General features: G+C 40.7%; 1 protein-coding gene across 1 annotated transcript; it reads left to right on the top strand.

The window, feature by feature from the left end:
- Window positions 1-456: 456 nt before the first annotated feature.
- ITM2B (integral membrane protein 2B) lies at window positions 457-27447 on the top strand. Its single transcript, XM_014253468.2, has 6 exons — window positions 457-696; window positions 17388-17516; window positions 19571-19777; window positions 21732-21842; window positions 24929-25079; window positions 26723-27447. The coding sequence occupies exons 1-6, from the start codon at window positions 598-600 to the stop codon at window positions 26812-26814; spliced, it is 789 nt and encodes a 262-aa protein (XP_014108943.1). The 5' UTR covers window positions 457-597; the 3' UTR covers window positions 26815-27447.
- Window positions 27448-27920: the final 473 nt, after the last annotated feature.

Consider the following 27920-nt stretch of genomic DNA (forward strand, 5'->3'; position numbering starts at 1 on the left):
TCACAAACATAAGACCCAAACATTTTCTTTTCGCAAAACACCCCAAATTAAAATGGCACCCATGGAAATGCTGGCACTGTACGAGGTGAGCCGAACCGCTTGTGCCAGCCGTGCCCTCGGGAGGCGCAGCGCCAGCAGCGCGTCAGCCCAGGGCTCCTCCATGCACAGGAGCCAAACCCGGGGCTGGGGGCGACGGGCCCCCAGGGTCTCTGCCCCGAGGTCAGTGTGATACCGCCCGGGGCACGGCCGGGCACCGACTGAGCGGCGGGCCCTCGGCTACCGGGGACTGAGCTCGGAGCCGCCCGGCCGGAGCCCCCCCCGCCCGGCCTGAGCCCCCCGCCCGGCCGCGCCGGGCCAGGCAGTGGGCGGAGGGCGAGGCCCTGCTGCCACCACCGCCCCTCTTTCCGCCCGCCCTGTCAGGCACCGCCTCCTCCTCCTCTCCTCCTCCTCCTCAGCCGCCTGACAAGGGGACGGGGGCGGTAGCCGCGGCGAGGCAGCAGCAGGGGGTGGCAAGGTAGGGGACAGCCCGCGAAGCTCCGCCGGTCCGGGCTGCTTCTCGTCCTTGTTCTCCTGCGTGCGGGGCACTGAGGACCGGCCATGGTGAAGGTGTCGTTCAATTCCGCGTTGGCGCAGAAGGAGGCGGCGAAGAAGGAGGAGGAGAACAGCCAGGTGCTGATCCTGCCGCCGGACGCCAAGGTGAGGGCGGCGGGGGGACCGACCCTCCGGGGCCGGCCCGGCGGTGCCGGGCGCTCCGCGCTGCTCGGCTGCGCTGCGCTCGGCGGGGCTGCCCGTGGAGGGGGGCGCGGCGGGGGCGCTGCCGTGCTTTGCACGCCCCTTGCCCGCGGCGATGGCCCCGCGGGCGGGCCGGGGGAAGGCTGCGCAGCGGTGCGCCCCGCCGCCCCATCGCCTCACGCTTCTAAAATGGCTGACAGGGAACGAGCTTCTCGGCTCCGCTTCTCCCGACTCCGGGGATCTCTCTGGTGGTTTCGTTTATCTGTTTGCTCGGTCGGGGGGTTTTGTTGGGGTTTTGTTTATGAGGGGGGGAGGTTTGTTAGCCGCTACAGCGCGTGGACCGCGGGCACCTCGGCTTTGAGGGCCGGCAGCGCGCCCGCTCCCGCAGCTGTGTTGGGCCGGCGGTGGGAGCTGGTTTGTGTGGAAGAGGGCGGGTCGTGCCTGCTGTTCCCCCCTCTGCCATCCCTCCCGGCCGCCCGGCGGGGCCCGGCCGGCTGCTGGCGAGCTCCCGGACCCCGGATGCTCCAGGGCAAGGGAGCGCTTGGAAGGTGAAGTTGGCCGTTCGGCCGCGCTTGTGCCGCAGCGTGTTCGCAGAGCCTGGTGGTTGTGTGGTACGGAGAACTTCGCCTCGGAACTTGGGCTGGCTTAAATAAAGAAACAAAGAGCTGCGTCCCCCCCGCCCCAAAACAGCACCCAAACTCCAGGCGCTGTTGTCGCCTCCCCTCTGCAAACGGCAACGAAGAAAAAAACACCAGCGGCTTTTAAAGTTTTTGAAATGCAAAGCTGCCTAGAATATAAAGGTTTTTGGTTGCAATTTCTGTGTTCCCGTGATCAAAACCAGTTTTTAATTCGGAGTAGTGTAATTTGCTCTAAGCTCTTTCAAAAGGGAATGAAAACTTGAAAAATGGCCAGCTGCACATAAACAGTGTCTTGCTGTTTTCATTTGTTTTCACAGTCTCTTGTGCATCGGGCCTCCGAATTACCAGATTAGCGCTTCAAAAGTGATAGTGTTTATTAATTTCTTAAATCTTAGTGATTAATTTCTATCTAGGAGGACAGTATCTGTTCAGTTTGTAGCGTGGAGTTGTGCCCTGGTGAAGGTTTTGCTGTGATTATGATGGGGCCAGATTCTTCACTTGCAGAATCTGCTGTCATTTCACAGACGTGGGGAACCAGAAAGGTGCTTCTAGTGACATCTCTCTGATACAGCAAGTGGTTAAATTTCACACTTCTGCTGAGCATACTGCACTTTCAGATAAAACTCTAACCAGAGTATTTAAGTCTAGTGTGCCACAACAGATGAGACTGTATTGTTACTCAGATTGCCTGCAATTACAGGAAAACCATTAGGTGCTCGTGTTCCTAGAAGAGTCCTATTCTCTAGGAAGTAGTGCCTTCCCCAAGCATAGATTAAGCTGTAGAATTCCTTCCTGACCCCAGGTTTGGTGGTCAGTTTGACACCAAGTGTATGAGCAAGACACAAGCTGCATATTCCAGAAAATGATTTTTTTTCTTATTACCTTGGAATCCAGACCTGCCCTGGATGATGTTTGTTTCCAGATAACCTACCAAATTCGGCTTGTTTTTCTGCTGCTAAACAAACAAAATACATCTGGCTAATTGTACACTGGGGAACAAATCCTCCTGACCCTATCCAGACACTGACGGAAGCATGTCATTTGACTATGATTTCCTTAATGTGGAGCTGTAAATTCTAGCAGCTGAGGATGACATACAAGATCTGCCTTAACTTTGTTTTCCTTGCCTAGAAATGAGACTTGTAAACATTTATTAACCAGGTCAAAAGGCGGTGTGGTCTCACAGTAGCTACTTAGAAGTTCTTGCACTGCTGTCAGGGGATGAACACGCTTGAACGAAGCTTGAAACACTCTTAAAATAGCTTGCTGGGAGGGGATGCTCAGTACAGATGAAAATTCCAAAAACAAATGAGCGCTCTTGAGGGACGAGTCTTTGACATTCTCCTTGACACATTTCTATCTTTTGTCTGCAGAACTGCAGACCTGCACCTAACAGTGTGCAAAATTCTCTTGAGTAAGCTTTTTTTGAGCTTTTGTGTTTCAGAGCATCAATAAAAGCAGATCTGGTACAGTAGCATTGTCTGAAGATTGGTAGAACAGGGTGTATAATCCATGCAGGATTAACAGCAGTGAAACAAACAATGCCATGTAGCTCTAGAGGTACTGTAATTCTTCAAGTCTGGGAGCTTATTCTCAGATCTTGGGGTGGGGGCAGTGGGTGGAAAGGAACTGAGGGCCCTTGTAAAACTCGATACCTTTGCGGTAAGTGCAAGATCCACTCTTTGAACTTTGCCTTCTCGAATACAACTGCATTAGAAACAGATTTTCCCCTGCCCCTCCTCAACTTCAATTGCCTATGCAGCTCTTTGCAGGAAAGGGGACAAAATAAACCACATCTGACAAATGCATTATTCATATCACGTCGTTGCTGGAAAACCCTTAGCTTCAAGTGAGGTTTGAAGGCAGTGTGGGAATGTATATTGGAAGAAAGAATTCTGGTAAACTGAAAAAGGTCACATCTCCAAAACAGCATATATGGGACATTAGTTTTCTCTTCTCTTACTTTGTTTATGTAGGAAAATAAATAGATCTGGATCACAAGTGTAAACATGAAAAATATTACAACATTTTATGAAGCTTTCTTATATGAACAAAGTCCTGGGAGGCATTCTGGACTGAAGTAAAAGGAAAGCCCTAAGAAGAGGATCAACAGAATTGCACTATCACGATTTTATTACCAAGAACTTAAAAATATTTGAGCTAGAGATATTAGTAAACTAGTTGAGATTAGTGAATAAAGCCAAATACTCTGAAATGTTGAGAAAATAAAAATTCATGGAATGAGCTTTTGGGCTAATTCTTTGACAGTCTCGTTCTGCTGCTTTTCCCAGCACAGTGCCTTGAAGACTGCCACTTTGCCATTGCAGGATTATTCTCAAATACATAATCTTCCAAGGACTTAGCATAGAGCATTTGCAGCTAAAATATGCTGATGATACAGCATAGAAATACTCTGATCTTGCCAAAATTTGCCCAGTAACCCCTGATGCAGATACTAATCGGAAATTAATCAGGGAAGGTACGACAGGAAGAGGCAAGAAAAATAGAGGATGTGTCATGGAAGCAACGTCTTAAAAAAAAAAGGTTTTATAGAAGGTAGTGGTCTTATGCTTTAGAGTATGTTACTTAAAAAGGAGTTGAAAAATCCGGAGTGCTAATCCTGTCTCTGCATAAATCACTGCTTGGTATTATGACATGTAGTGAAAGTGTCTCCATAATTACTGTAGGCAGCCATTACAACTCTGTTTCTGTTGTTGGGATGGTACTTCAACGCCATAATTCTTGGCCAAAATGCAGAAACCTAGTGAAGGGTCTTAGGCCACATTTCATTTTCCATTTTGCTCATTGTCTTTACAATAGGGTGTTTTATGATCCAGTTTCCCAAAAAACAAACAACGTGCAGTAATTTAACATTTCTCCCTACAATAGATCTTTGGAGAGCCAAAGATGGTTCTGAGCATAAAGTCAGTTTCTGAGCTGAAGTCTTCAGCCATTATGTAAAGGCCATTCAGTAGATTCGGCCCTCCCAGAAATCTTCGTGCCCTCAGTGACTCGGGCTATTGCTCCTTTCTGCCTGGTTCATTGGCAACCTTTTAAAACTATTTTTTTCTTTTTTGGGGTGCTCAACATGGCACATCTTTACCACATCCAGCTTTGTGCATGGAAGCTGTGGATTCACACATATGTGTTGTGTCTGACCATTGGATAACTGCATGTGCAGAGATTTCAGTGTGAAAGTGTAAATGTTAAGAATTTCAAACTTTAATTAAATTAGCAGCTTTCTGCATTTTTTCCTTATAAGAACATTATTACTCTGACCTTTAAAATGAACCTTTTTTTTTTCACTTTAGCTTAATCTTGCCTAAAGCATACTAAAATAGACATTTTTAACACAGAGTGGAGGGATCCACCTAGGAAATACTGTTGAGCAATAGCTAATGAGCACTATTTTGCTGTGCAGATAAACCCTTAGATTTTGTGTAATTGGTGTTAAATGTTTCTGAAATAAAGGCATTAACTTTACAGGTTTTTCACATATATATATAAAAGTTACTATATCCACTAAAAAAATAGTAATTTGCTTATTATTTTGGTGTCAGGAAAGCAGGTTTTCCCACTTCATGGAACGTCTCAATAGCTGGGTGATTTAGGATTGTTTTGTTTGTTTTTCATTTCTTTTTTTCTTTCAGGAGTTTCCATATTTCCTTTATAGGCTTTCTCCAGCCAAGTTTCTATAGGCCTTACACCAGATGCTGTTGGGGAAGGAGCAGTCTTTGTATTTTCCTCTATTTTCTGTGATGCAACTAGGTCATTAAACCAACTAGCTTCTGCTATCTGTCAGAACATTGTTGAGATTAAGACACGATTATTTAAAAGAGGACCAGAAATAAAACATCCTAATAAAGTGGATTCTCTCCTCCTTCTCCCAAATATTGCTAAAATTTTACTGAAAATCCACCAAACCACAGATGAAAACCCTCCAGTTTCAGGCACAAAGAGGGTTCGTTCTGTCACTTTATTTGATTTTATGGGTACCCAAAAATATAAATTAGTGTAAATTGAGTTTTACTGAGCAAAATTTGTGTTGTTAATGAGGGACTTCTCCTAAGAAAAGAAGCCTTGTGGCTGCTATCTTCCACTGCCTGCTTTTACATTAAGAATTTGTGCTACTGGTTAAGTAGTGCAGCTTCCTGAAAATAAGGTAACTGCAGTCTTGAGACTCTTGGCTCCTAAAGCTATTCCTTAAAGCCTGCCAGCAACTGAGAAAACACTAAAAAAAACAGGATCTCTAAAACTTTGTGGTGCTCCTCTGACAATCTCTTGCTATTTTTAAGTGAGTTTAGGGATTTGGAATTACAAAGTTCAAAATGTGATCTGGAGGAGCTTGTGTCATCCCCCCAGAACCCGTGGGACAGAGGAGTTCTGTCAGTGCTCTGTATCTTTTCTGATCTTCGCTTCCTTTTCTGTCTCTCGTAACTTCCCGACCCGAATAACAAATATAAAGGTTTGGTTGAGAAATACAACTGTTTCTCAGAAGAATGATATTTAATATTTCAAACAGGATGTGTTCTGCCAGACCTTTGTGATAACTGCTTGGTCAGCTGTTTGTATCATTCATGTTTTTGGCTGGCTGAGCAAGAGCTGATGGCTGTACCACACAGCTCATGTGAGCTCAGTGCAGGGATGACTAGAAAGACAATGTGAATACTTTCTGCAGTTCTAAGTAGTTTCTCTTCAGTTTCCCAGACTTCCACTTGGCTGAGACCCCTTGCCCTAAAAATGTATCAGAGAACTTTTTTTTCCCCCTTAATATCATCATATGGAAAAGTAGATGATGCTTTATTTAGTGCAGTATCTAGAAAAACTATCCTGCACTGTAATGTATCTTTACAGTAAATGCCAGAAGTACTTATCTTATGTTCACTCCTGTCCTTCTGTGCTGCAATACTCTTTTGGTGAGCTTCAAGAAACTGGTTTAAATATTAACATTGCATAGTAGTATGAAAAGCACCACTTAAACAGAGGCTGTTGAAATGAAAGTTCTGTTCAATGGGAAAGATCAAGTTAAATTAGTTAATTCTGATGATGTGGATCAAAATGAAATGCTGTGCTTTCTTGTGAAAATCATTTGAAAGAAAATTTTCTTGGAATCAGCAGTATTTTCAAGGGAAATGGTTTTGACTCATTCCATTATAATGAATATTTAATCCAACATGTGAGCATGTATTTCAAGAAAAGTTTCATTTCAAAATGTAATGTGTATATACTCTTTTCTTCTGTTAAGTATTTTAATGAAATGTTTGCAGTTGCAAATGTAACCTCACAGTTGTATTTTTATAGACTGCTTTCTATTTTCAAATCTATTTGCTTTGCTATTTGCGTAGATTTTTCCCTTTTTTTTTTCTTGTCAGCATTTTAGTAAATGTTGATGCTAATAGGCTTTTCAGGGGGTATGTAAGAATGGTAAGCACACACCTCCAGTATTGTTTTCAGTTAACCATTCTGCAGTTGTGATTTTGGAATACTTTTCAGCTTTATATGTATTTTCTACCCAGTAGCCAGTAGCTACAGGCATCAGATAGCTCTTCATAAAAAGAAAATAGTTCTCTCTGTGACTCTCAGGAAATACCTTCAATAACAAATACTGCATTTTTAAGTCCTAGTAATTTTAAATGTTTTTTATTCTCTACTTTGAAGAACATTATGATACTTTTAAAATGTAACTACAGCTGGGATAAGAAATGATGTGTTTTGGTACTTATTGCACAGATTTCTTTTTCCCTGTTTTTTTTCTCCCCATCCTCCCCTTTTGCTATGATTGGCAAAGGTTAGCATTATCTGCTTTTAGTCTCCTGATCTGTATGAATAATACAACATTCATTTTCTTACTATTTATGAACTGCTTTTTATCCTCAGTGGAAATTACTTTGAATCTACAGATGAAAAGCATGCTAATTTGTAAAATTCGAATATCTGTCCTAATTTTACAGATGTGATAAACCAAAGGAATGAGATAATTAATAAGATTGAGCTCTGCAATGAAGTCAGAAATGGTTTTGTGGCAGACATCATGTGACCTAGGTAGGGTTTGGGCCACAACGGACATACAGAAAAGCACCAGCAAGGGTCCTCTGTGTAACAGCTGTACAAAATTCATCATGACAAAATACCAAAATCATATTTTCCCAATAGTTATTATAGAGATCTTGGAAAAAAATAAATTGGTATCTTGTTTGTCCTTTCCATGTAGTGTCAGTGAGTGTGTGTGTGTGTGTGTACACAAATATTTTTCTAAATTTTTCTAAAGTTTATATATTATTAAGTATGCAATACATATAATTTTGTATATATATATATGCACACACGCATAAAAATAAAACCCACAGGCATTTTAAGAGTACAGTTGCTTGAATGCAAGTCCTTGGTTAATTTGTGGTTGTCTTTGTCCTAGGGTTCAGCAAACTCCCACTTTGATGGCAGCTTTCTGCTCTTTTGTGGGTAGAATGACTGTGAAAAAAGAGCACGCTGGGAAGATCATAACTGGGAGGGGTCAGTGATCTCTGGGGTGGATCTCACGTAGTTGCTGAATCACTAAGGCCTGTTTATTTATGTATTTATTTTAAAAGATAAAGCCTACACAGAAATAGAAAACCCTTGCACTTACACATTGGAAAATGCAGCAGCCTTTGCAGGGTGTGAGTCCAAACAGGGCTCTCGGAGGCTGCTGCACAGTGCAGTGAGTTGTCTTGCTTAAGGTTTGCAGTTTTAGGAAGCTCTTGGGGAGGTGTTTGAACACTGGCCAGGTCTATGATCCTACAAGGTGTGATGCTGCCAGGTGCTGGGCCCTGGAGTGTGTGCTCCACTTCAGACTTTGAATAGTCTAATTGTACCAAGGCCCTTCAGTTTGTTACAACAATTTTGTCTAGAAAGAGGGTGTAATTAAACATCAGCCATCCAAAGTCAGCTCTCCTGTCAGCTGATACTTATAACTGCTACAATTAAATGCTATCCTGTATTTGCATATAGAAGGGTTTCCACTCAGAGAACTGTACTTGCTGTACAGGTACTATGCATTCTAATTCATTAATACATGTATTAGCAAAGTGCATGTGTTTGAGGGCAGGGCTGCCGTTCACAAGAGCCTCAATAGACTGCAGTAATGGGCTGACCAAAATCTCATGAGTTTGAGAAATAGCAAATGCCAAGTTCTGTACCTGGAGCAGACTCATCTCAGCCATCAGGATACACAGGGCACCACCGGGCTGGGAAACTGCTCTGCTTGAAGAAGACCCAGGACTTCTGGTGGCCAGTCAGCTGGACACTGGTCACTGGCATCACTGAAGGCTGAGAGCTCTCTGATCCAAAAAGACAGCAACAAACTGGTGTGAGTCCTCTGACCACAATAGTCAGAGGCTCGAAGTTATACCCTGTGAGGAGTGGCCAAGGGAGTGGGGCTTGTTCAGCCCAGAGATGAAACTGCTGCAGGGAAGACTTCACAGCAGCCTCCCAGTGCCTGGTGTCATAAATTTAAAAAGGAGAGCTTCTAACTGATAGAAGCAAAATATTTTTCAGTCTTGAGCAGAACTGAATGCTGCTGAGGAAATTACCCAGAGAAGCTTTGAAGTGTCAGTCTTAGCAGTTTTCAAACCTTAGCTGGTCAAGAGCCCTGAGCAACCTAGACAGGCTTCAGAGTCAACCCTTCTTTGAAGCAGGACTACAGACCTCACAAGTGGGTTTTGTGATGCTGGATTCTGCTTTTCAGAGAAACTGAGACACAGCCTTTGTAACTTGCTTGAGATGACATACCATCTGTGGCTGAACTGGGAATAGAGTTATTAAATTTCGAGGCTCAGTGGTGCATATGTGCATGCTAATGAGATCTCTTGGGTGAAAGAGCCAACACCACTTGGGAAAATAGCCTTGAGAGAAATCTAGGTTAAATTCACATAGCGTTCCATCATACTGATGTCTGAGAATCAGGCAGTCACAGGAAAAAAAGAAATTTCAGATATAAGAAATGAGCAGGGTAAGGGAGAAACAGGGACTGGAACAATCAAGGTCAAAGAGATAATTTAGTATTGATCCATTTTATGTGGAATAGGAACCTTCTAAGTTCCTGTTTTCAAACAGTGATCTAATTCAGGATAAAGATGAAAGAAATATTTCATTAAACTTATAGATTGATTTAGTGTAGTTTTTGTAAGTATGGTAGAATGTAAGTCAGTTGTAAGTCAAAAAATGCGGGTCGGTTAAGGGTTTATTTTAGCAATGTTTAAAAAATGAAGCATTTTTAAAAATTGGACAGTTTAATGAAATGCCATGTTTGGTATGCTCTAACTATAAAGGGTGTGGTGATGTTGTTTTCTGAAGGCAAAATGCATTCTGAAGAATGTCCGATAGGACTTCTTACGTTTGAGGGGTTTTGTTTAAAAAATTGTTAGATAACTTGTTAGATATCTGTGCAAGCTTTCTACCTGAATGTTTTAGCCTATGACTTGCAAACTTGCACCAGGATGCTTCTCTTTTCTTTAAATATGTGAGAAAACTAAGTGTGGAATGCAGAACAAATTTCCATCATTCCAGTTTATGAAAATGCATAGATAAATTCAGCAACATTAATATATTTTTCTAAATAAACCTGATTTCCACCCCGAGCATCCAGACATTTAGAGGCAAGACATTTTCCAAATATTGTAGGTTTTGTTAAAGTTTTCATGGCAGGATCTGGGGAGAAGACAGAAGAATAATAAAACTCCAAAGCAAAGGAAGTAAAGGCTGTGTGGAGCTTTATTACTTGTCTAGCACAGACCCAGAGGTCTTGGAAATTTGAAGTTTTTTTTCTTTAGTGAAGCAAGTGGCTAGAGTTATTTGTTAATCCTCAACCTGTTTAGTATTAGTGTTACTTAAAACTGTAGATGTGTATCATGGAATGGCCAGCATTGGAGGTCATCCAGGCCAACTCCCGTGCTCTGGCAGGACCACCTCCAGTCAGCTTCTGAGTATCTCCAAGGATGGAAAACTCCACAACCTCCCTGGACAAGCTGTGCCAGTCTTCAGGATCATGCAGTAAGAGAAGTGTTTCCTCGTGTTCAGCAGGAGTATAAGATGGTATTAAGATCCTGTGCTGCCAGCATCTGTACAGAAAAAGATTCTGGAGGGTAGTCCTTGCCCTGAGCATTTGCGGTGAAAACGCAGGCCAAGAGGCACAGGAGTGCTGCACTGGTTGATGTGGCAGGCCAAAGTCCAGAGCAGTTCTGTGGCTATAGCCCAGCTCCTCTTCACCAGAGCATGGTGATGAGTGGTTTATCTTGGGGCAGCGATGAAAGGAGGGGAAATGGAGATAAGGTGTGCCCAGTTACTCTGCATGTGGCAGATACTCAGATACATGTGGGAGAACTCTGCTTTGTGTGGGGAAAGATCCAGGGGGCATAAACATAGGATAAGTGGCCAGGGAAGGAAGTTGGTGGATCTTGAAACTGGACAGAGAGGAGGAACAATCTGGGGAACACAGTTTGAAGAAAACAGTCAAATACAGTGTGTGGTTAGTTGTATACTTGCTGTAGACAGCCTGGGATGATATAACCGAAAGTGCAGGTGAATCACCTGAAAAAAAGTCTTTGCCTGGTCTGAAAATACAACTTTCAGGTCATTTAAGACCATTACGTCACTTTCTAGTCCATGAAAGACCAAAGCTAACAATGACTCATCTTAGTGCTGCTCCAAAATTCAACCAAAACAGCAATTTGAATAGTTATAGGCTTTTTCCTTCTTTACCCATCCTTTTTAATTGTTACCTGCCATCAGGTTTTACATTCTCTTATCTCAGAAATGAAGGCAGTGTTTAGGTAAATCAGGATTAGTCATGTTGGTTAGGAGTTGCTGGATTACTTTTCAGGACATGCTTCTTTTGTTGTCCTTCTATCACATAGCTGTGGATGAACTGCTGATTCCTGTCCTTAACATTCACTTTACAGTTGTAATTTTCCTTTATTTCCCGCAGAAAATTTGAACTCTTCATGTTCCAACATGTTTCTGAGTTTTATTTCCTGCTCCCCTACTCTTGCCTGTTTTCCAGTTTTTGTTCTCTCTTCACCTCTATCTCTCCCAATACATGCAGCTGCAGCTACCTTCCTACCCACTGGCACTCCTTCCCCTTTTAAGATGATCTTGAGCTGCTACTTATACTGATGTTTTTATTCTGTTATAGTTACAATGTTTGAACAATGAAATGAGTCATTTGACAGATACCTTACATTTTAATAAAACTCCCCCATTATTTCGTCAGAGATAACATTCAACCAATTAAAACAACCTTGGACTTTGGACTTGTAAAGCTCCAGAAATTTAGTTTCTTCTCACTTCTGGATTTCCTAGTGCTGTCTAAAAGATTTTGTATTTACAATGCTATTTCAAAGACCATATACAGATATGAGAAATACAAGAAGAGGTTAACAGTACCAACTGCCTAATAGATAATTCTAATTGATTAGTCTCCTTGGTTTTTCAGTCTATGTGACTACAGCGAACAGCAGCACAGCTAAGGTTGTGCTTTCGTGTTGTTCTCTAGGCAGAGAGCCTTTGGTCAGATGGACAAGTCCCTTCCTGTCGTGACAGGAGGACTGGCAGTGCTGGCACTGAAGGGTTACGATGTTCAACTGCATATAAACAGCCATAGCTTGTTTTCTGGACAAGCAAGAAATCTCTCAAGCATCTATTGTATATAGAGTGTTTTTTCCCAACTAGCAAGTTAAAATATGATTGTACTTAAAATCTAAATTTAATTTTATTAGTAAGCATAAAATTGCTGGTTTAGAGGCAGATCAGTATGATCGCCTTCCAGATTCACAGCATCTGCCAAGTGAGGAGTCTTGCAAAAGCCTGTCTTAATTTCCCATCTGCAACAAGTAATAAATAGAATACCAGGCTTGGAGCAGTCTTCAGTCAGGAATACCATCGAAGGAATGCAGAGCTCTTTCTAAGTTAAGTTCATTTTAAATTTACTTTCTTTTGTGAGGATTTTACACAGATGTCAGATTTACAAGTCAAAGCAGGTGAGCCTGACCAACAGAATTCAGTTTATAAAGCCGTTGGTCAGTATTTTATTTAAAGATGTTTTAGCCTCTCATTAAAAAACACTTCTAGGGAGTCATCATTAACTTCCCTCCTTCTTGTTCCACTAATTAAAGCTGCGGTTGGTCAATATTTGCCTTCAGGAAACTCAGTCTGTCCCACTGTGTTCTGTCTGTCCATGTGAGCTAAGTGGCACACAGAGGACCTTGGAGGAAAACTGTTCTGAACAGTCCCACCCACATTAACTTCCAGCCAGTTCTACCCACATTAACTGTAAGCTTTTATATATGTGTTTGTGTATATGTATTAGATGTTATTCTCACATGCATAATTATGGACATTTTGTGCATTATGCTGCAGACATTTTTAGTAATGTTTGTAATACTCAGTAATGCTCTGCATCTGGTTTCTCTGTAGATCAAAGACTTGTTCATTCTGAAAGACATTTCCCCCTCCCAAAGTTATTTTTATTGCTATCGTATCTATTTTTAAATTTGGGACATTATCTTTTGCATAGCTGTCCAGCAGTCATTCTGGACTTCTCACAGTATGTTGTCCATCATATCTGATTTAGATAGTTGTGTCCTTAATTTCTGCGAAGGAACAAGATCTGATCATCTTCTCACTCATTTTAATACAAAGTAGACATATGCCTTGTAAGTTTATAGACTGCTTTACTTTTATAATGTTAAAGCAATTATATTCCACTATGTACAAAAAGCCACAAGGGGAAAATCTAAGTAATTATCAAGTCTAATTATACATATTTGTGGCTCAGTGTTGGAGCTTCTTGGAATACATTTGTGATATTATCCCAAACATTAATTTGGCCATTCTAAAGTTCAGCATTTATTAAAAAACAAAAACAAAACAAAAAAACCCAAAACATTAAAATGGAACTGAAAAGAGCAAGAGAATATATGGCCACCAGCCATTAATAACTACTAGTGTTTGCAGGTTTATGGGGTTATTAACCTCTTTTCCTAATTTACTGCAGAACAGTTAATGCTAATTGTTATAAAGATGTTCTTGTGAAGATCTCTTTCTTGTTGAGAAGTGTTCTGGTAAATAGTTTGTGGTATCGTGTGCCCATCTCAGAAGTGTTTCATGGTTTTATTAAGAAGGCAGAGGGCAGTTTTACATTCACTGCTTTGGTCACCAGTAAAGGGATCTGTTCTGAAAACTGAAGTCATCTTGTCATTTCTTTGTGAGAAGACTCCAGATTGAATCTTGCTTGTCTCAAATAATAGAGAATTTAACACTTGTGTTCTATTTGAAAGGAAAGTTGTTACTGCAGAGCTTGAAGCTATTCAGGTTGGGAAGTTCTGAACTATTTAATTTCAACACTGTAGGATTTAGTGTACAAGTAGCAGAGAGATGCTTCTGTTTCATGTCTTATCCATGGGAAATTGGCTAATCAAATGTTTTCCAATTAGGACAATCAGCTCATCAAGGGAAACAAGCCAGTTTTGGGCCTGCATCCAGTTCCTCCTAGAGCATTTTGCATCAGAGATGAATTTTGTGGCATCATCTTAAGGCTGAGGATTCACAAAGGAGTTGAAAAAACTTGGGGCAGGGATCAAGCAGAAGAGAGGAAAGAAAGGGACCGGGACACTAATGATTATTTATTACTGCTCACAGAAGTAGAGAGGTGTATTTTTAGAGGTCAGTCTTCACCTCAGGTACATGATGCTTTCTTTTGTGAGATACCTCTGGCAGTGGAAAGCTGGCCTAGAGAAAAATTAGTCATTGAGGCTGCAGTCTCATGTTGTGCTCTGGCTTCAGAAGTCAGAGCTGCTGCCGGGGAACAAAGTGCAGTTGTAACCATGTGGGGAGAAGCGCTAGTTCAGCACTGTCCCTCTTAGTGGGGATCTGCTTTCACTTAATGGTTTTTTAGTCAGAACATGAGTCACCTGGAAGCAGGGTGAGCATCCATTGCACTTTCTCCTCTTGCAGTGTGGAGGGTCAGATTTATATAGCAAGGGATAAATTATTCTTTTGGGTCAATACAGCCCAAACTAAGCTGTCATGGCAACAATACAAAAGTTTAGAGAGCTTAGCCATGTGTCAGCTACATATATGAGTATAATTTAGCTTCAGTAAGTTATTTATAATATTTTAATTGAAGCTGATTTTAAACTGCTTGATAATATACTTATTTTTCAGGCTAGGAAGTAAATTCTTGATTCTCTTTTAGTAGCATAAAATCTTTTCAGTGTTGTCAATTTCAGGTTCTGCCTATGCTAAAGTGCTATGTTTTCATTCATTATCCTAAGCAGGAGCCTAAATTGGGCTTGAACTCTTACTCTCAGTTTGGTGGGCTGGGGACAAATCAATGATAGACAACTATAAATACAAGATAGGTTAACTTGCCACCACAAGGGATACCTTCAGAAATAATAATGGTAGACTTTAGTTGGTGGTAAAGGATAAAAGAGTTGTATTAGACCTGTTGTTTACATCTGTCATCTCATATATCAAAGCAAAATTATTTAAGGTGGAATACTGATAAACTTGTCCTTCAAATTTCTCCTAGCATGGTGAAAGTGTAAAAGTTACTTTCTTTTTTTCCTGATTATTTTTGTGGCTTGTGGAAAATTGATCTGACGTTAACCCTCATTTTGAGGTAGGTGTTCATACTCTATATGCCTTACTCACTATTTCCCAAATGCATGTTTTCTTAGTCTTTCTGGACCTACAAAATAATGAAAAAAATTGGAAGAGGCAGTTATTGGATAATGGATAATTCCGGTTGAAGTTAAAAAGGTGTAGGGATGAAAGCCGCACTAGGAAAGAATAAAGATACTCTTTATATTCTTCACTATGGAATATTTTGATATTGTATCCCAAAGGGAGTTTGCTATCCCATTTTCTGGCATTAACTTGAGACGTTTAAGTGACAACTATTGTAAAAAGTTTCAGTCAGGTGTCCTGTATGCTTTGAAATATCTAGGGAAATAGTTACCTAATGATACAGGGCAACATAAAAATAAAAATCCGTGGTTTACCTGGTTTAGATTTATAATTGAGATGATTTATAGAAGAATCCACAGTGACTCTCGGCCTGACCTGAGAGTTAATTAGATTAGCATGGGTATTATGTCCTATCCTCAATCATTGCAAAGAGCCAGGCTAAAAATCAGGTAGCTAGTAATCCTGTAACTTTTTACAATGAATTCTTTAAGTAATTGGTTTTCTAAGAGAGTCGAAAAGTTGTTTCTTGTCTTTACATTGTGTCTTTTCAGTCCACAGCAAATGTTGCTGATTTCACTTTGCCTTGTAATGATTCCCAGAAATGTTGGTTTGAAGGGGCCTCTGGAAGTCATCTGCTGCAGCCTCCCTTTAGAAACAGGATGGTTGCCAAAGCGAGATTAGCAAAGGCTTTCTCTAGTTGAGTCTTGAAAGCCTCCAAAGATGGAGATTTCACAATCTGATTTGCTGTGGTATTTAGCAAGGTAAAGTAAAATAAAATGTGTGAAATCTGTACAGTTTGACTCCAGATATTTCTAAATCAGGTTTTGGCAGCTGTTGCCTGCAAAGAAGCTGCATTGCCATTTGTGTATGAAAGGTAATTGCAGTGCACTGTAAAGGTGGGTTTCACATCACTTAATTTTAGCTGCATATGAATTAGGGACCTACTTTGTTAACCGAGGAATTTCCCTCTATAATCAGTGAAAAGAAGTAAGTCCCTCCAAAATGCTACTTATCCTTCTCTGGGATGGCTGAGTCATTCCCAGGAAGTGCCACTTTCTCCCATCATTTATGGGGAGGGTCCCCTTTCCATTTGGTGTCAGACTTGCTTCAGCAAGGGGATTAGATTTGGGAAGGAATTCCCCTTCAGATAAGGTATCATCTTAATTAGCAAATGCAGCAAAAAGACTGGATACATCAGGCAGAACATTGACTAACAACTATAGCTGTCAAAAAACCTTCTCAAGCACTTCCTGTCCTGCTCTTCCTCAGTTTTCTGGTTTGGTGGTTTTTCGTTCATTCAGTCATAATGATTTTGCCCTGGTCATCAATCTATGTTATTGTTTCATGGTTGCAAAGGGGTAATGAATTTCTTTGTATTTACTTGAATTCAGATGATTTCCCAGGTATGTCCTGGCTTGGAACAGGGTAGCTCAAAGTTGGATTTTTATTTATTTATTTATTTATTTATTTATTTATTATATTTTCTTTTTTACTTTGTATATGAGTTATGCAAACACTTGAGGGAGGAAAGAGCATTGTAATGTGGCTGATAGAAGAAAGATTCTGCAAGCAGCAGTTTATTGCTTAGGATGCCTGTGGGGACTGCATGGTTATGCAAACTAGTGCCCTAAAGGGGAAACATCCTGTCATTCCTTCAGTACTACACAAACAGCAGATGTAGGCATGGCAAATGCTGTCTTAGAGCAGAAAGCTTCCTTAACAACAACTTACAAAACATCTTTATATTTTTTTCATTCCCACCTTTGCTATTCTGCCAGCCAGGTTGTGGTAAATGCTGTTTTGTTCTGATGGAACGACATGGGAAGGGATATATTTTACTGCTCTTACTACCTTTGATCGTTTGTTGGTTCTTCAGGTTCACTTATATTGCATACACTAAGGTAAAAAAGAATCTGACCTTTCTGAGCTGACTTCCTCACTCTGCTGTTGTTGCATGGAGGTTGCCTGAGAATGCATATTTTTCTGTCTGTAACCTGGGAAGTGGCTCACTGTGTATTATTAGGTATCTCAGGAGATTTTGTTATATTTTTCTCTTAAGTCTGCTGGTTTAGTCAGTGATGATGGCCTTAAAAGCACAAGTTTTACAAAACCTCGACTTAAACAGACTTGTTTTAAATTTTACTAAATAAGGCAAGTTCCTAAACACTTGTGCCAAAGCGTGTACAGCCTTTTCTGGTGGATGCAGTGTTTGTCTTTGCTGCGCCTGAAGTATCTGCTCTCTTCCCTGCCCTGGGAACAGTGTGTTGAAGGTCCCTCTCTGGTGCCTTGCAGGACCCTGAGGATGCTGTGCCCGTTGGACAGAGAAGGGCCTGGTGCTGGTGCATGTGCTTTGGATTGGCCTTTATGCTGGCTGGTGTGTTCCTGGGCGGTGCCTATCTGTACAAATATTTTGCATTCCAGGTAAGTCACATACTCATTATGAGAGGGCTGTTTTTCTCTGTGGGAAGAGGAGCAACAGACTGTTCTTTTTGTGTTACATTTAGAAGAGGAACAAACTAAACCAAAGAAAATAAACTGGTTTTTCTTTCCAAAACTTCATGTGTTCTAAAGGCCAAAGTTTTGCCTTCTCTGAAGTTACCTTTCAGCAGAGGAGGGCAGAAGTGAAGCTGGCAAACAAAAGACACCAACACTTCTGAAAACCTTGCTTTGCAGAGAAAAGATTGTATCTAAATAGGACTTGGGTTTAGGATCCCCAGTGATGTCCCAGATTTTTATCTGCTCTCTTTTCTCTTTTCAGTGCCAAACTCTGGAGGTGGATTAACCCCTTGAAAGCCTCCTTGTCTGATCCCAGGTTTCCTAACACAAGGCACTGCTAATGTACAGGAAGGGGACTGCCTGTGAAAGCAATGCTGTGACTCTCTCCTTCCCTAGCCTCCACATGGATAAGAAATATGGGCCCTGCAGGGGACTTGAGAAAAGCACAGTCAGTGTGGTTTAAACATGCTCTGTCAAGTCTAATCCACACTGACAAGATTAGACCTCTAACAAAATGTATTTTGAGTCTTTTAACAAATGGCACTGCTGCAAGAGGAGCTCTCTGAAGTCAGCAGTGCCAGGAAAATGGAGCATTTACCTGAAACATGGGAGAACTGAGTTAAATATTGGCTCCCTTGGGGGGAGTTACCAGGCAGTGCAGGATGTGCTGGGCTGTTGCCCATGTGGTGCGAGCACACCCTGCCTGCTTCAGAAACTGCTGGGGTTGCAAGATTACAGAGCCAGAGAGGGAGAGGTAAAATATGAATCTCTCTAGCCCACTGGTTAGTGCACCTAATTGTAAGGTAAAAAATCATGTTCCTGTCCTTGATAGCCGGACTGTTGCTTTTTCCCCATTTTAGTAGCTGCTAATGGAAAGCCAAGTGATTAAACTTCAGAAATTCTAGCTGAACTTGCAGTTTGTAGTCTGTTTGTCTATCACATTAACCAAATTTACAGGGGAGCAGTAGTGTTGCAAACAATGATGCTTAAACAGCACAGTTTATCCCGGTGGGTGGATTAACGAGCTGAGGAGCTGAGGAGCTGAAGGCCAGTTGCATTTCCAAGGCACATTTCACCCCTGCTGAGCACGGGGTGCTCCACCTTTCACCTGCCAGTGGGATGAAACTGAAAGTGCCATTTAATTCCAACCTGTGCTACTTGTTTATGAGTCAGATCTGCCTTAAAGGAAGCATTCAGGAATTGAGCTGACATTGTACTGAAGACACGTTTTCAGTGTAAAACTTTAAATTGATGGTATGTGCATGTGCAGAGTTCTATATTTCTAAAACTATCTGGCATGTAGATTTGGTACATGACTTCCTCTGACTTAACTGTATTTTATGCTTCACTTAGGTAGCCTTCCATGTGTACTGTTGCAAAAGGACACAAATTAGTTATTTCAATTTCTCTTCTTATCTCTTAAAGCTGTTCAAAAATTATTTTAGAAACTGGCTTTCCAGACTCTTGTAAAACTAAGCAATTCCACAGAATAATTGAGTTTGGAAGGAAAGTCTTGATGTCATCTAGTCCAACCCTCTGTTGCAAGCAGGGCCAAATTTAGAATAAGACTTGCTTTTTAAAGGTGATTTGGATGACCAGTTTGAATATTTTTAATAATAATTTTGACTACAGTTAGATCATAATTTAATAATAATAATAGTAATATGAATACATATAGACGTAGGAACTTTATTGTCTTTCTGAAAGTACATGGAAGACTGGATTTTAAGAACATTCTTATGGGATCCTGTTCTCCATGAATTCAAGGGAAGAACTTCCTCTGGGATGAGTGGAATTGACGTTTTAGCCATGGTCCTGTTGTAGATAGCAACTGGCTCCTGCTTTGGTGTACGAATTAAGTTAAAGGCAAAAATTTCACTTAGTCTGACAATTTTTTTTCCTCTTCAGTGCTCTGAGAACATTACTTTAAACCTCTGTGTTACTGATCTTTTTGTTGCTGGGTTGTTTACTATTTTTAGCAAGGTGGTGTGTATTTCTGTGGAATAAAGTACATTGAAGATGGCTTAAGTTTACCTGAGCCTGGGGCAGAGGCTCAGAGTGCTCGCTACCACACAATTGAGCAAAATATTCAGATCCTGGAGGAGGAAGATGTTGAGTTTATCAGCGTGCCAGTCCCTGAATTTGCTGATAGCGATCCTGCTGATATCGTCCACGATTTCCACCGGGTAAGAAATATGTCTGAAGAAGTTGAAAGCATTTAAAACATGAAAAATGTTCCCTCTCAATCATCCTGATAAATATACTCCTTATTTATTATGGTGGGGGAAAGCGGAGGGGTGGAGGACGCAGCAGAAATGTTTTGATCAGCAGCAGGCTGCAAGCAGTTATTAACCAGGCATAAAGTACAGCACGATACAGTCGTCATCAGGTAGTGTGTAAACCACCATTTGCAAATACAGTTCTGTTTTTAGAAAGGGAAAAAATCTTGGATCTATTTGCTCTCCTTAGTATGAGAAACTAAAGAGAATATTATTCTTGCTCTGCTGAGTCCACTGGGCCAGAATTTGCCCCACTGCTGTGGTGCCAAGGAAGATTTGGAAAGGGCTGAGGTAGCTTTGACATCAGCTTGGAGGAGCTGATTGTATTTAATGTCACTGGGTGTGCTCAAGCACTTCCAGAGGTGCTCTCCTAGCATTAGTCAAACCCCCAAGCCAGCAGCAGAAGGGGACAGACCATGGAAGACAGCTCATTTTCCAGATACCACAGGAAGCCAAAGATTAATTTTTTCGTGCACCACAGGCTGCTACGATTCCTAGAGGTACTGAACTAGGGTTTCAAAGCTGAAACTATTTTGGAGAAATAACCTTGATTGATAGGAATCATGGTAATAAATTTCTGTTAAGGCAGTTGACAGGCCTACAGCTCTCAGTGTTAAGAGCAGCTGTAAAACAATTAGAAGCCTTCCTTTCCTGTACCAGCGTGGTTGGAGCTGTCTGATGGTGATGAAATGTTATACAGCTGGTTTTCAGGAAGCTAAATCTCTGTGAACATTTGAAGACTTCGCTGAATAGCCTTTTTTAAGCTAAGCTGAAAAAGAATAAGGAAGTGTCCTATTTTTTTATGCAAACTTCAGAGTTTAAAGTGCTGTCTATCAAATATTCATAGCCAGATTTGGAGGAAAACATTGCTTGCTCAAGCTATGTAATTTAAATAATATTTCAGAATATATTTAGGGAGCTTCTGTTAAGAGTTAGAATAAAGACTCTAAAGAGGGAAAACTAGAAAATGAAAAAAGAAAGCAGCATCTAAGAAGCAAGTAAGAACAATATATTATTAGAAATTTACTTTTTGATTTAATAAGTTAAAGGCTTTGCTGTAAAGGTTAGTGCAAGGGTCATTTGCCATCGGTACAGCACTTGCTCCATGTAATGAGATTAGCTGCACTGATGATTGCTGTCCTGGCATAATTTTGACTGCTGGGCTCCTGTGCTCAGTATTTTATATACATGCACAACCTCAGAGCCTTAAGCAGCTAGAGATAACATCTTTTTTAGCAAGAACAGGTGCAGTAAAACACAGCTCAGTGAACAGAGCTACAAGATTCATCAGGGTAATTCCCTAAGCTTTTTATCAAATGCTGACAAATACTGCAGTTAAGGTACTGTATAAAGATAATAGTTCAACTATGAATAATCATTAACCTTGCAAGTCAGTAGTATTTTTGAATCTAAAACTACTTTTGTTGCATTATCTGTAGCAATATTTTTTTTTCTTTCTGTATTTTGTTCTTACAGCAGCATTTCCTCTTTAGACTGTAACAAAATATAAAACCATGAAGATTAGAGCCAGGTTTTTGCCCTGTTGTTTCACAATGAAGGCACTAGTCATAAATGAACACTGTACTTGTTTCCATATCAGCTCAGGTACTCCTTTGTAGTTTCCTTGACTAGTGCATTTGAGCTCCTCATCACCTGCTGCCTTGCCCAAGTCCCTGTCGAAAATATAAATTCTCATCAAGGCTGCCCTTTGTGCATTTACTTGCCTGAATATTGGAGTTTATTGGACAGACTTTACAGTGAACAAAGGAATAAACTGAAGAACAGCACAAGGCAATAGCAGTTCAACAACATCTGTTTGTCAGTTTTCTGATTTTGATTAAAATAAATGTTTTCTCAACAGAGACTCACTGCCTATCTTGACCTTAGCCTGGATAAGTGCTATGTGATTCCTCTGAACACTTCAGTTGTTATGCCGCCAAAAAATTTCCTGGAGCTGCTCATCAATATCAAGGTACGATTAAATCACAAGTAATTTGTTCTTAAGACAGGAACAAGTAGATGTTGGTTTTTTTTTCACTTCTGCAGAACTCCGACATTCACACAAGGCACATGAATGCTAGAGGTCCTTGCAAAGAGAAAAAAAGTCTATAACCTACTTAGACAATGATCTACAATCATGAAGGAATCATTAATTCAGAGGAAGACAAAAAATTATTTTCTTCAGTATTGTAAAATTAGCTGACAAAGCCATGTAAATGTGGTGTAGCTGGACTCTTTGATGGTAGTCTGTGTGCTTTTTAATTTATAATCCGTTGTGACTAAAGTTTCTAGGAAGCATGTGTGCACTGGACTAAGGCTGGTTAGCTGAGAGGCATGAAGTAGATAAGACTGGGAACATTAACAGGGCCATTGTTTCAAGTGTTGATCCCTAGAGTTGGCCCCCACTTTGATCCACTGGCTTGAGAGTGATGCACATGAGATATGTTGGATGTGCTGAGCACTTCACATAATGTATGCCTTCAGTTGCAGATTTAAATAGTGTTTACCTTGGGTTCCGGCCTTCTGGTTTCTTCACAGAACAGCAGAACAGTCCAGTGGGGAAGAGAACTGATGAAATGTGTCTAAGATTTGAGGAGAATGTTTTAATATTTTACTGGGCTTTTGTAACTTTAGAACAGTTACATCACCTTTGGGTTTGCATCTTTCAAAAGAGGCTTTGGAATTAGGAGTCCAGGAGCCATTTTAGCCATTTCTGAGTAAATAAATAAATTTCATGTGAAAAGTTACCACAAGGAAGTCCTTTGCTGATTTTTTACTTCCTATTTTGAGACTGGCTATTTAACCACACTTTCATTTCCTGTACATAAGGATGATGTGGTGTCTGTAAAACTCAGTGACCCCATTTTTTTTAACTTTGCCTGTGCTGTTTTCTTTCCATTTTTAGATCACACAAATTTCACTTAAAATCTGTTAATTTCCTAGTTTGTCATTAGTCCTGAATCAAATATGCTTGGTTTACAAGTAAGAGGATAACCAGGCATCACGCATTTAACTGAAAATCTGTGCAAAAGCAAACGGTTTTGATTATTGTCCCCAACGGTGGGTGCCCTAATTTTATGAGACATCTGTTTAATTCTCATTGTATTAACAAAAAGCTGTGGGCATTTGATGTCACAGAAAATCAGGTTAAATGTTTGTTACTGGAATCTGGAAAACTATGCTGCATATACACAAAGTGAGTGAATACTGTCCTGCAGTCACACTGGTTGCACCAGCAAAAAAATGTATGAAATTGATGTGCTAGTTTCATTAAAATGAGCTCTGAATACATGCAGGGGTCATTTTATGAAAATGGAGGAGCCCTGGGCTGTTCTGGTGTTTAAGAAACATCATAATTTTAGCCTAAAGATCCACATTTCTATATATTGATACAGTTTGCTTCAATGTGCAGACATGAAAGGCCTCCTTTGTTTCTTTGGGAAACAAAACTGAAACTGAGATATATTTGTTCATCCACCTCGTTCCCACTGCTGAGCCAGCTGGCTAATTTTAACTGTACACAGTGCACAGGACGTCTCAAAAATGATGATATTTGTGGCTATGTTGGATCCCAGCACTGGATAATTGCTCCTGCAGCAATTGGGCAGAGGATATTCCTGCACTGAGTTTCCTCTCCTCCTGTCCCACCCACGGAGGACTGAGAAGGCTGGGTCCAGGGGTGGGCTGAGAGATCTGTGGTTTGGAGGGCACAAGCCCAGGAGAGTCCTTCCAGGCTGCCCCCCAAGTGCTCAGCACTGCTGCCCACCCTGTCAGTGCCCAGCACTGCTGCTGTGCTCTGCACTCCCTCAGGGCTCCCCCCTGAGATTTGAGAGACCAGGAGTTAAGATCCAGTAATTTACAGAGGTTTAATTACAAAATAATGAGTGGGATGATTTGGGAGACTGACATTTGCTAAGCTGTTACTTAAAAAAAAAACCTGTTGTTGTTTTCCTCATAGTATATATTGAAGAAAATATTCATAGTTTATTCATTCATGCAAAATTTAAATTGAGTTTTATACAGTCCTTTCTTTACTGGGAAGAATAGCATTTAATCAGCTTCTCGACATGCCACTGGAGCTGGAAATATGATCTTGTTTCACAGTGGAAATTTCAAGTTGTTTATTGTCACTAAAATATACAGAGAGCTTTCTCAAAAGAAGCTGAATTTGCTTTCACAATAAGTGATCATTTTATTTTTAAGACCAAGGAACACCTATGCCGCTATAAATTAGAATCACTCTTAACAGGATTTCTTAGTATTTTTAAAAAAGGATGATTATTTAATAGTGGTGGTATTAGAAAACTGGCTGTCAGTTAAGTCTGTGCATCTTCAGCCATGTACAGTGAGGTGTGCACAGAGGCAGATTCCTCCATCATTTCATCTGTGGCAGAATAATACTGGGGGGCCTGGGAGGTCTTTGCATGTCATACCCATTTCAATGTATTGCCTTGAAACACCTGATGTCCCACTTTGGCTTTGTAGTAGTTTTCCACATAAACAATTGTGGGAGTTGCCATAATAACTTACAGGGATAGATGGTCTCATCTTGGCTTTGGTTTGAGAGCAGTGCCCCACACTGTGAATAATTTCAAGGCTTCCCAGCCCCATGGACTGCAGCTGGACTATGCTGCAGCTGGCCTGCTTCATCAGCAGGAGCATCTCCATGTAGATTGTGTTTCTGCCAACTCCAGCTTGGGGGTTGTTCCCACTGAGGTCTAGTGGGTTATTATTAATGAAGTGAAAACTTTGGATAATGATAATAAGGACAGAACTGACCTGTGACTGTGGGTACCGCTAGAAAAAAAACCTGCTGAAGGCTGATGTTACTGTAGCAGGAGGGCAGTGGGTGCTAGCATCAAGGGAAGTTCTGAATGTAATTGTTACATGTTTCTGTACTGCAGTGAAGTTTGCACATTTAGAATGAAAGTCTGTGTATAATACATACTTTGAAATAATTCAAAGATACGTTGAAGAAAAACATTGCAAAGTGTTTCTTGTGTACTCAGACTACCAAGAGATGGCTTTTGACAGAGCTGTTACATTTTTGTTCAACAGGCTGGAACATACTTGCCTCAGTCCTATTTGATTCACGAGCAGATGATTGTTACTGATCGCATTGAAAATGTGGATCAGCTGGGATTCTTTATTTACCGCCTCTGCCGCGGCAAGGAAACCTATAAACTACAGCGCAAAGAAACCATGAAAGGTAAACACTCCTCCTGCAGTCTTGTGTGATGGAAAAAGCATCAGTGATGCCTGAGTGTGTTCAAAGAAAAAACTCTAATTAAAGCAAGGCTTGCATATTGCACTAACCATTCTGTGGGCCTCAGTGTGTCTGATATTTTCTTGTGTAGGTGTGGAAATAAGTCATGCCATGGTGCAAAAGTGCTCAAGGTCCCAGTGGCCTAGGAGTGCCAAAATCTGTGTGTGTGGGTGTGCATGGGTGTGTTTTCTGGAGCTCAGGCTTTTGTTGATGCTCTTCTTCAATCTTGAACCCTAAACCACACACCCCACCCAAAACCAAAGAAAAATCTTTAATACAGGAGAAGCTTTAGCCTTGTAGTCCAACTACAGAATTGCAGGTTCTTCTTGTCATTGTTACATGTCTTCCTATTTGTGTCAGTGAAATGTGAATAAGCTGTCTTCACAGGAAAATTGTAGTGCTTGATACTTTTTTTGTGGGAAAGTGGCTGAAAAACATTATTTGGAAGAGTCTTGAAAAGTTGTTAAATACTGCCTTAAAATTTGCATTCAGAAGTTACTCAGATTTGCTTTTTGGTGGTTTGGGTTTTTTTGCTTTTTGGTGGTTTGGGTTTTTTTGCTTTTTGGTGGTTTGGGTTTTTTTGCTTTTTGGTTGTTTGATTTCCTGTTGTTATTGTGTAATCTGCATGTGGTGTGCAAGTGCATACCAAAGCAGTTTAATTGCTCCTGTCGTATTGTGAGACCTGACTGCTAGGGAAAGCAAAAAGAAGAAATACATTTTATAAAAGCAATTTAGATTGATGTTTGAAAATTAAAAGATTTTAATACCAAAATCCATTTAAAAATTCAGTATGTTTATCCTGTAGTAATAAATGGTGAGCACGGGTTGGCAGTGAGCATTTTTGTCTACAATTTGGTTAAATTCTGTCCTTCTCTGTTTCCAAGATAATGTTTAAGTGCTACAAATCTGCTCCTTTTTTTGTGTAGGGCAGTTTATTCTATTTCTATTCCCTCTCACGTCCCCACAAGCATTTTTACAGATGCACAGAGAGGGAGACTGGGAGCTGATCTGAGTTGAAAACTAGCCAGTGGGGGATTCTGGCAGGTTGGTTTCCACTAAACCAGTACTGAGATTTGGTTCATCGCACTTTCAAGATCGCTCCCTGCCAACTGATTTTCTATGTCTGAATGTGTGCCTGTGTGTTTTTTGTTGAGGGGAGGTGTTGGTTTTTCAAGCAAGGCAAACACCCTAGTTCAGAAGCCAGCACGGTGGCCCCTCCTTGGCCACTCGGACCATTCTACCCACAAGACATCAATGTGATGGATGGCGAAGCAATGGCGTTTATTGCAGGAGAATTTAACCTTTTATAACCTAGGGTCATTGTGTTACTCCCATCTACTCACGTCACACTTAAGTGCTATTGGCTAATTACAGAAGGTTTTACTATCCTAAAGACAGGGTTTTTTTCTACCTTTCCGTTACATCCCGAAATCTTCCGCATCGCTATACCCTAGACTACAACAGGGAGGGTTGGAGAGGGGTAGTTCTGATTTCTGGTGACATCATAGCAAATGTAAAACTTCTGTCTATGGTGTACCTCAGTCCTTCTTCTCTTGACACTCTGTTGTTCTTTGTCACTACAACAGGAATAATTCAGAAGCGTGAAGCCATCAACTGCCGAAAAATTCGACACTTTGAGAACAAGTTTGCTATGGAAACACTCATCTGTGAACAGTAATGAGGCATAGTACTGTTACAGGAGACTTAAAAAGTACAGTATGACCCCACCCTTTGTATTGTGTGCAGTGATTATTTTTTAAATTTTTCTTTTATGTAAGTAGTGGACAGGGCTTTCTTGCTGAACACCTTCCATACTTCTCATCTCACGATACATGTAAGATTAATACGTTTTAGTTTTCTCCTTATTTTCAGGTGTGGTGTTCTTCTTATATTTGAATAGCAATTGTATAAAGATTTAGTTGCTAGTGCATTTCATGTGAATCTCAAATAGGAAAAAGAAGAAGTCTTTGAAATCTCCACCAGTTTTTAAATAAGTAAAACTGAAAAAAATTATTAATGTAAAAATGGACTGCAAGAGCTACTTCTAATTGTAATATTACCTGCTATATAGTTTGTTACAGCATATAAACAAACCTGTATTTGACTCTCCTAACCAAGTGCAATTTGTTTTGTTTTTAAAATATTGTCATATTTACCTTTTTGAGATTGATTTCTGACTTGATGTTTTAAAATGGCAAGTGTTTGCTGTAACAATCTTTTAGAAAATTAAGAAGTAACTTATGTTACTAACTTGTATATAATCCATGTATGTGCAATGGAAAATAAACCTTATAAACCTGTTTGTCTAAAAGTCTTGTGTTTTCTTCTGCTACTACTGGATTATCTTTAAGAAGAGGGAACTACAGTTAAAATTAATACATTCTATTTCTAAAGATAGAATAGATGGGCTGAAGAATGAAATATGAACACAGAAGCATGCTTTTCTGTCCCTTTTCAATTAAAGGCAGTACTGTGCTGCTTGCTGAAATTCTGGATGAGTATTTCCACAGTACCTGCAATCAGAGTGGAGACCCAAAGCTGATCTAACATGTTGTTAATGTTAGATTTAGATTGAGTGTCTGAAATCCCTGTCCTGAATATATGTCAAATGATGGGCATCTCCAACATGTGCCATGAGTCAGGCTGACCCAGCTGAGAGCCAGGAGTGTTCACTACCTGTAGGACTTTGCCATTCCCTTTGTTCCCTGTGGTGGTGCTCCTGCCAGCTTGTGCCACTGAACTCTGCCAGGTAATCCGGGGCTTGCCCAAATACCAGCAATACCA

This window comes from Pseudopodoces humilis, chromosome 2 (genome assembly GCF_049639895.1).
Source record: "Pseudopodoces humilis isolate 2021_Gansu_Grassland_sample_001 chromosome 2, ASM4963989v1, whole genome shotgun sequence".
NCBI lineage: Eukaryota > Metazoa > Chordata > Aves > Passeriformes > Paridae > Pseudopodoces > Pseudopodoces humilis.

Bases quoted from the DNA above. Each gene is read 5' to 3' on its own strand.
- ITM2B (XM_014253468.2), top strand. From the start codon at position 598: ATGGTGAAGGTGTCGTTCAATTCCGCGTTGGCGCAGAAGGAGGCGGCG. The intron at 17,517-19,570 runs GTAAGTCACATA...TACTATTTTTAG, and splicing joins ACAAATATTTTGCATTCCAG to CAAGGTGGTGTGTATTTCTG. The intron at 19,778-21,731 runs GTAAGAAATATG...TTTTCTCAACAG, and splicing joins TCGTCCACGATTTCCACCGG to AGACTCACTGCCTATCTTGA.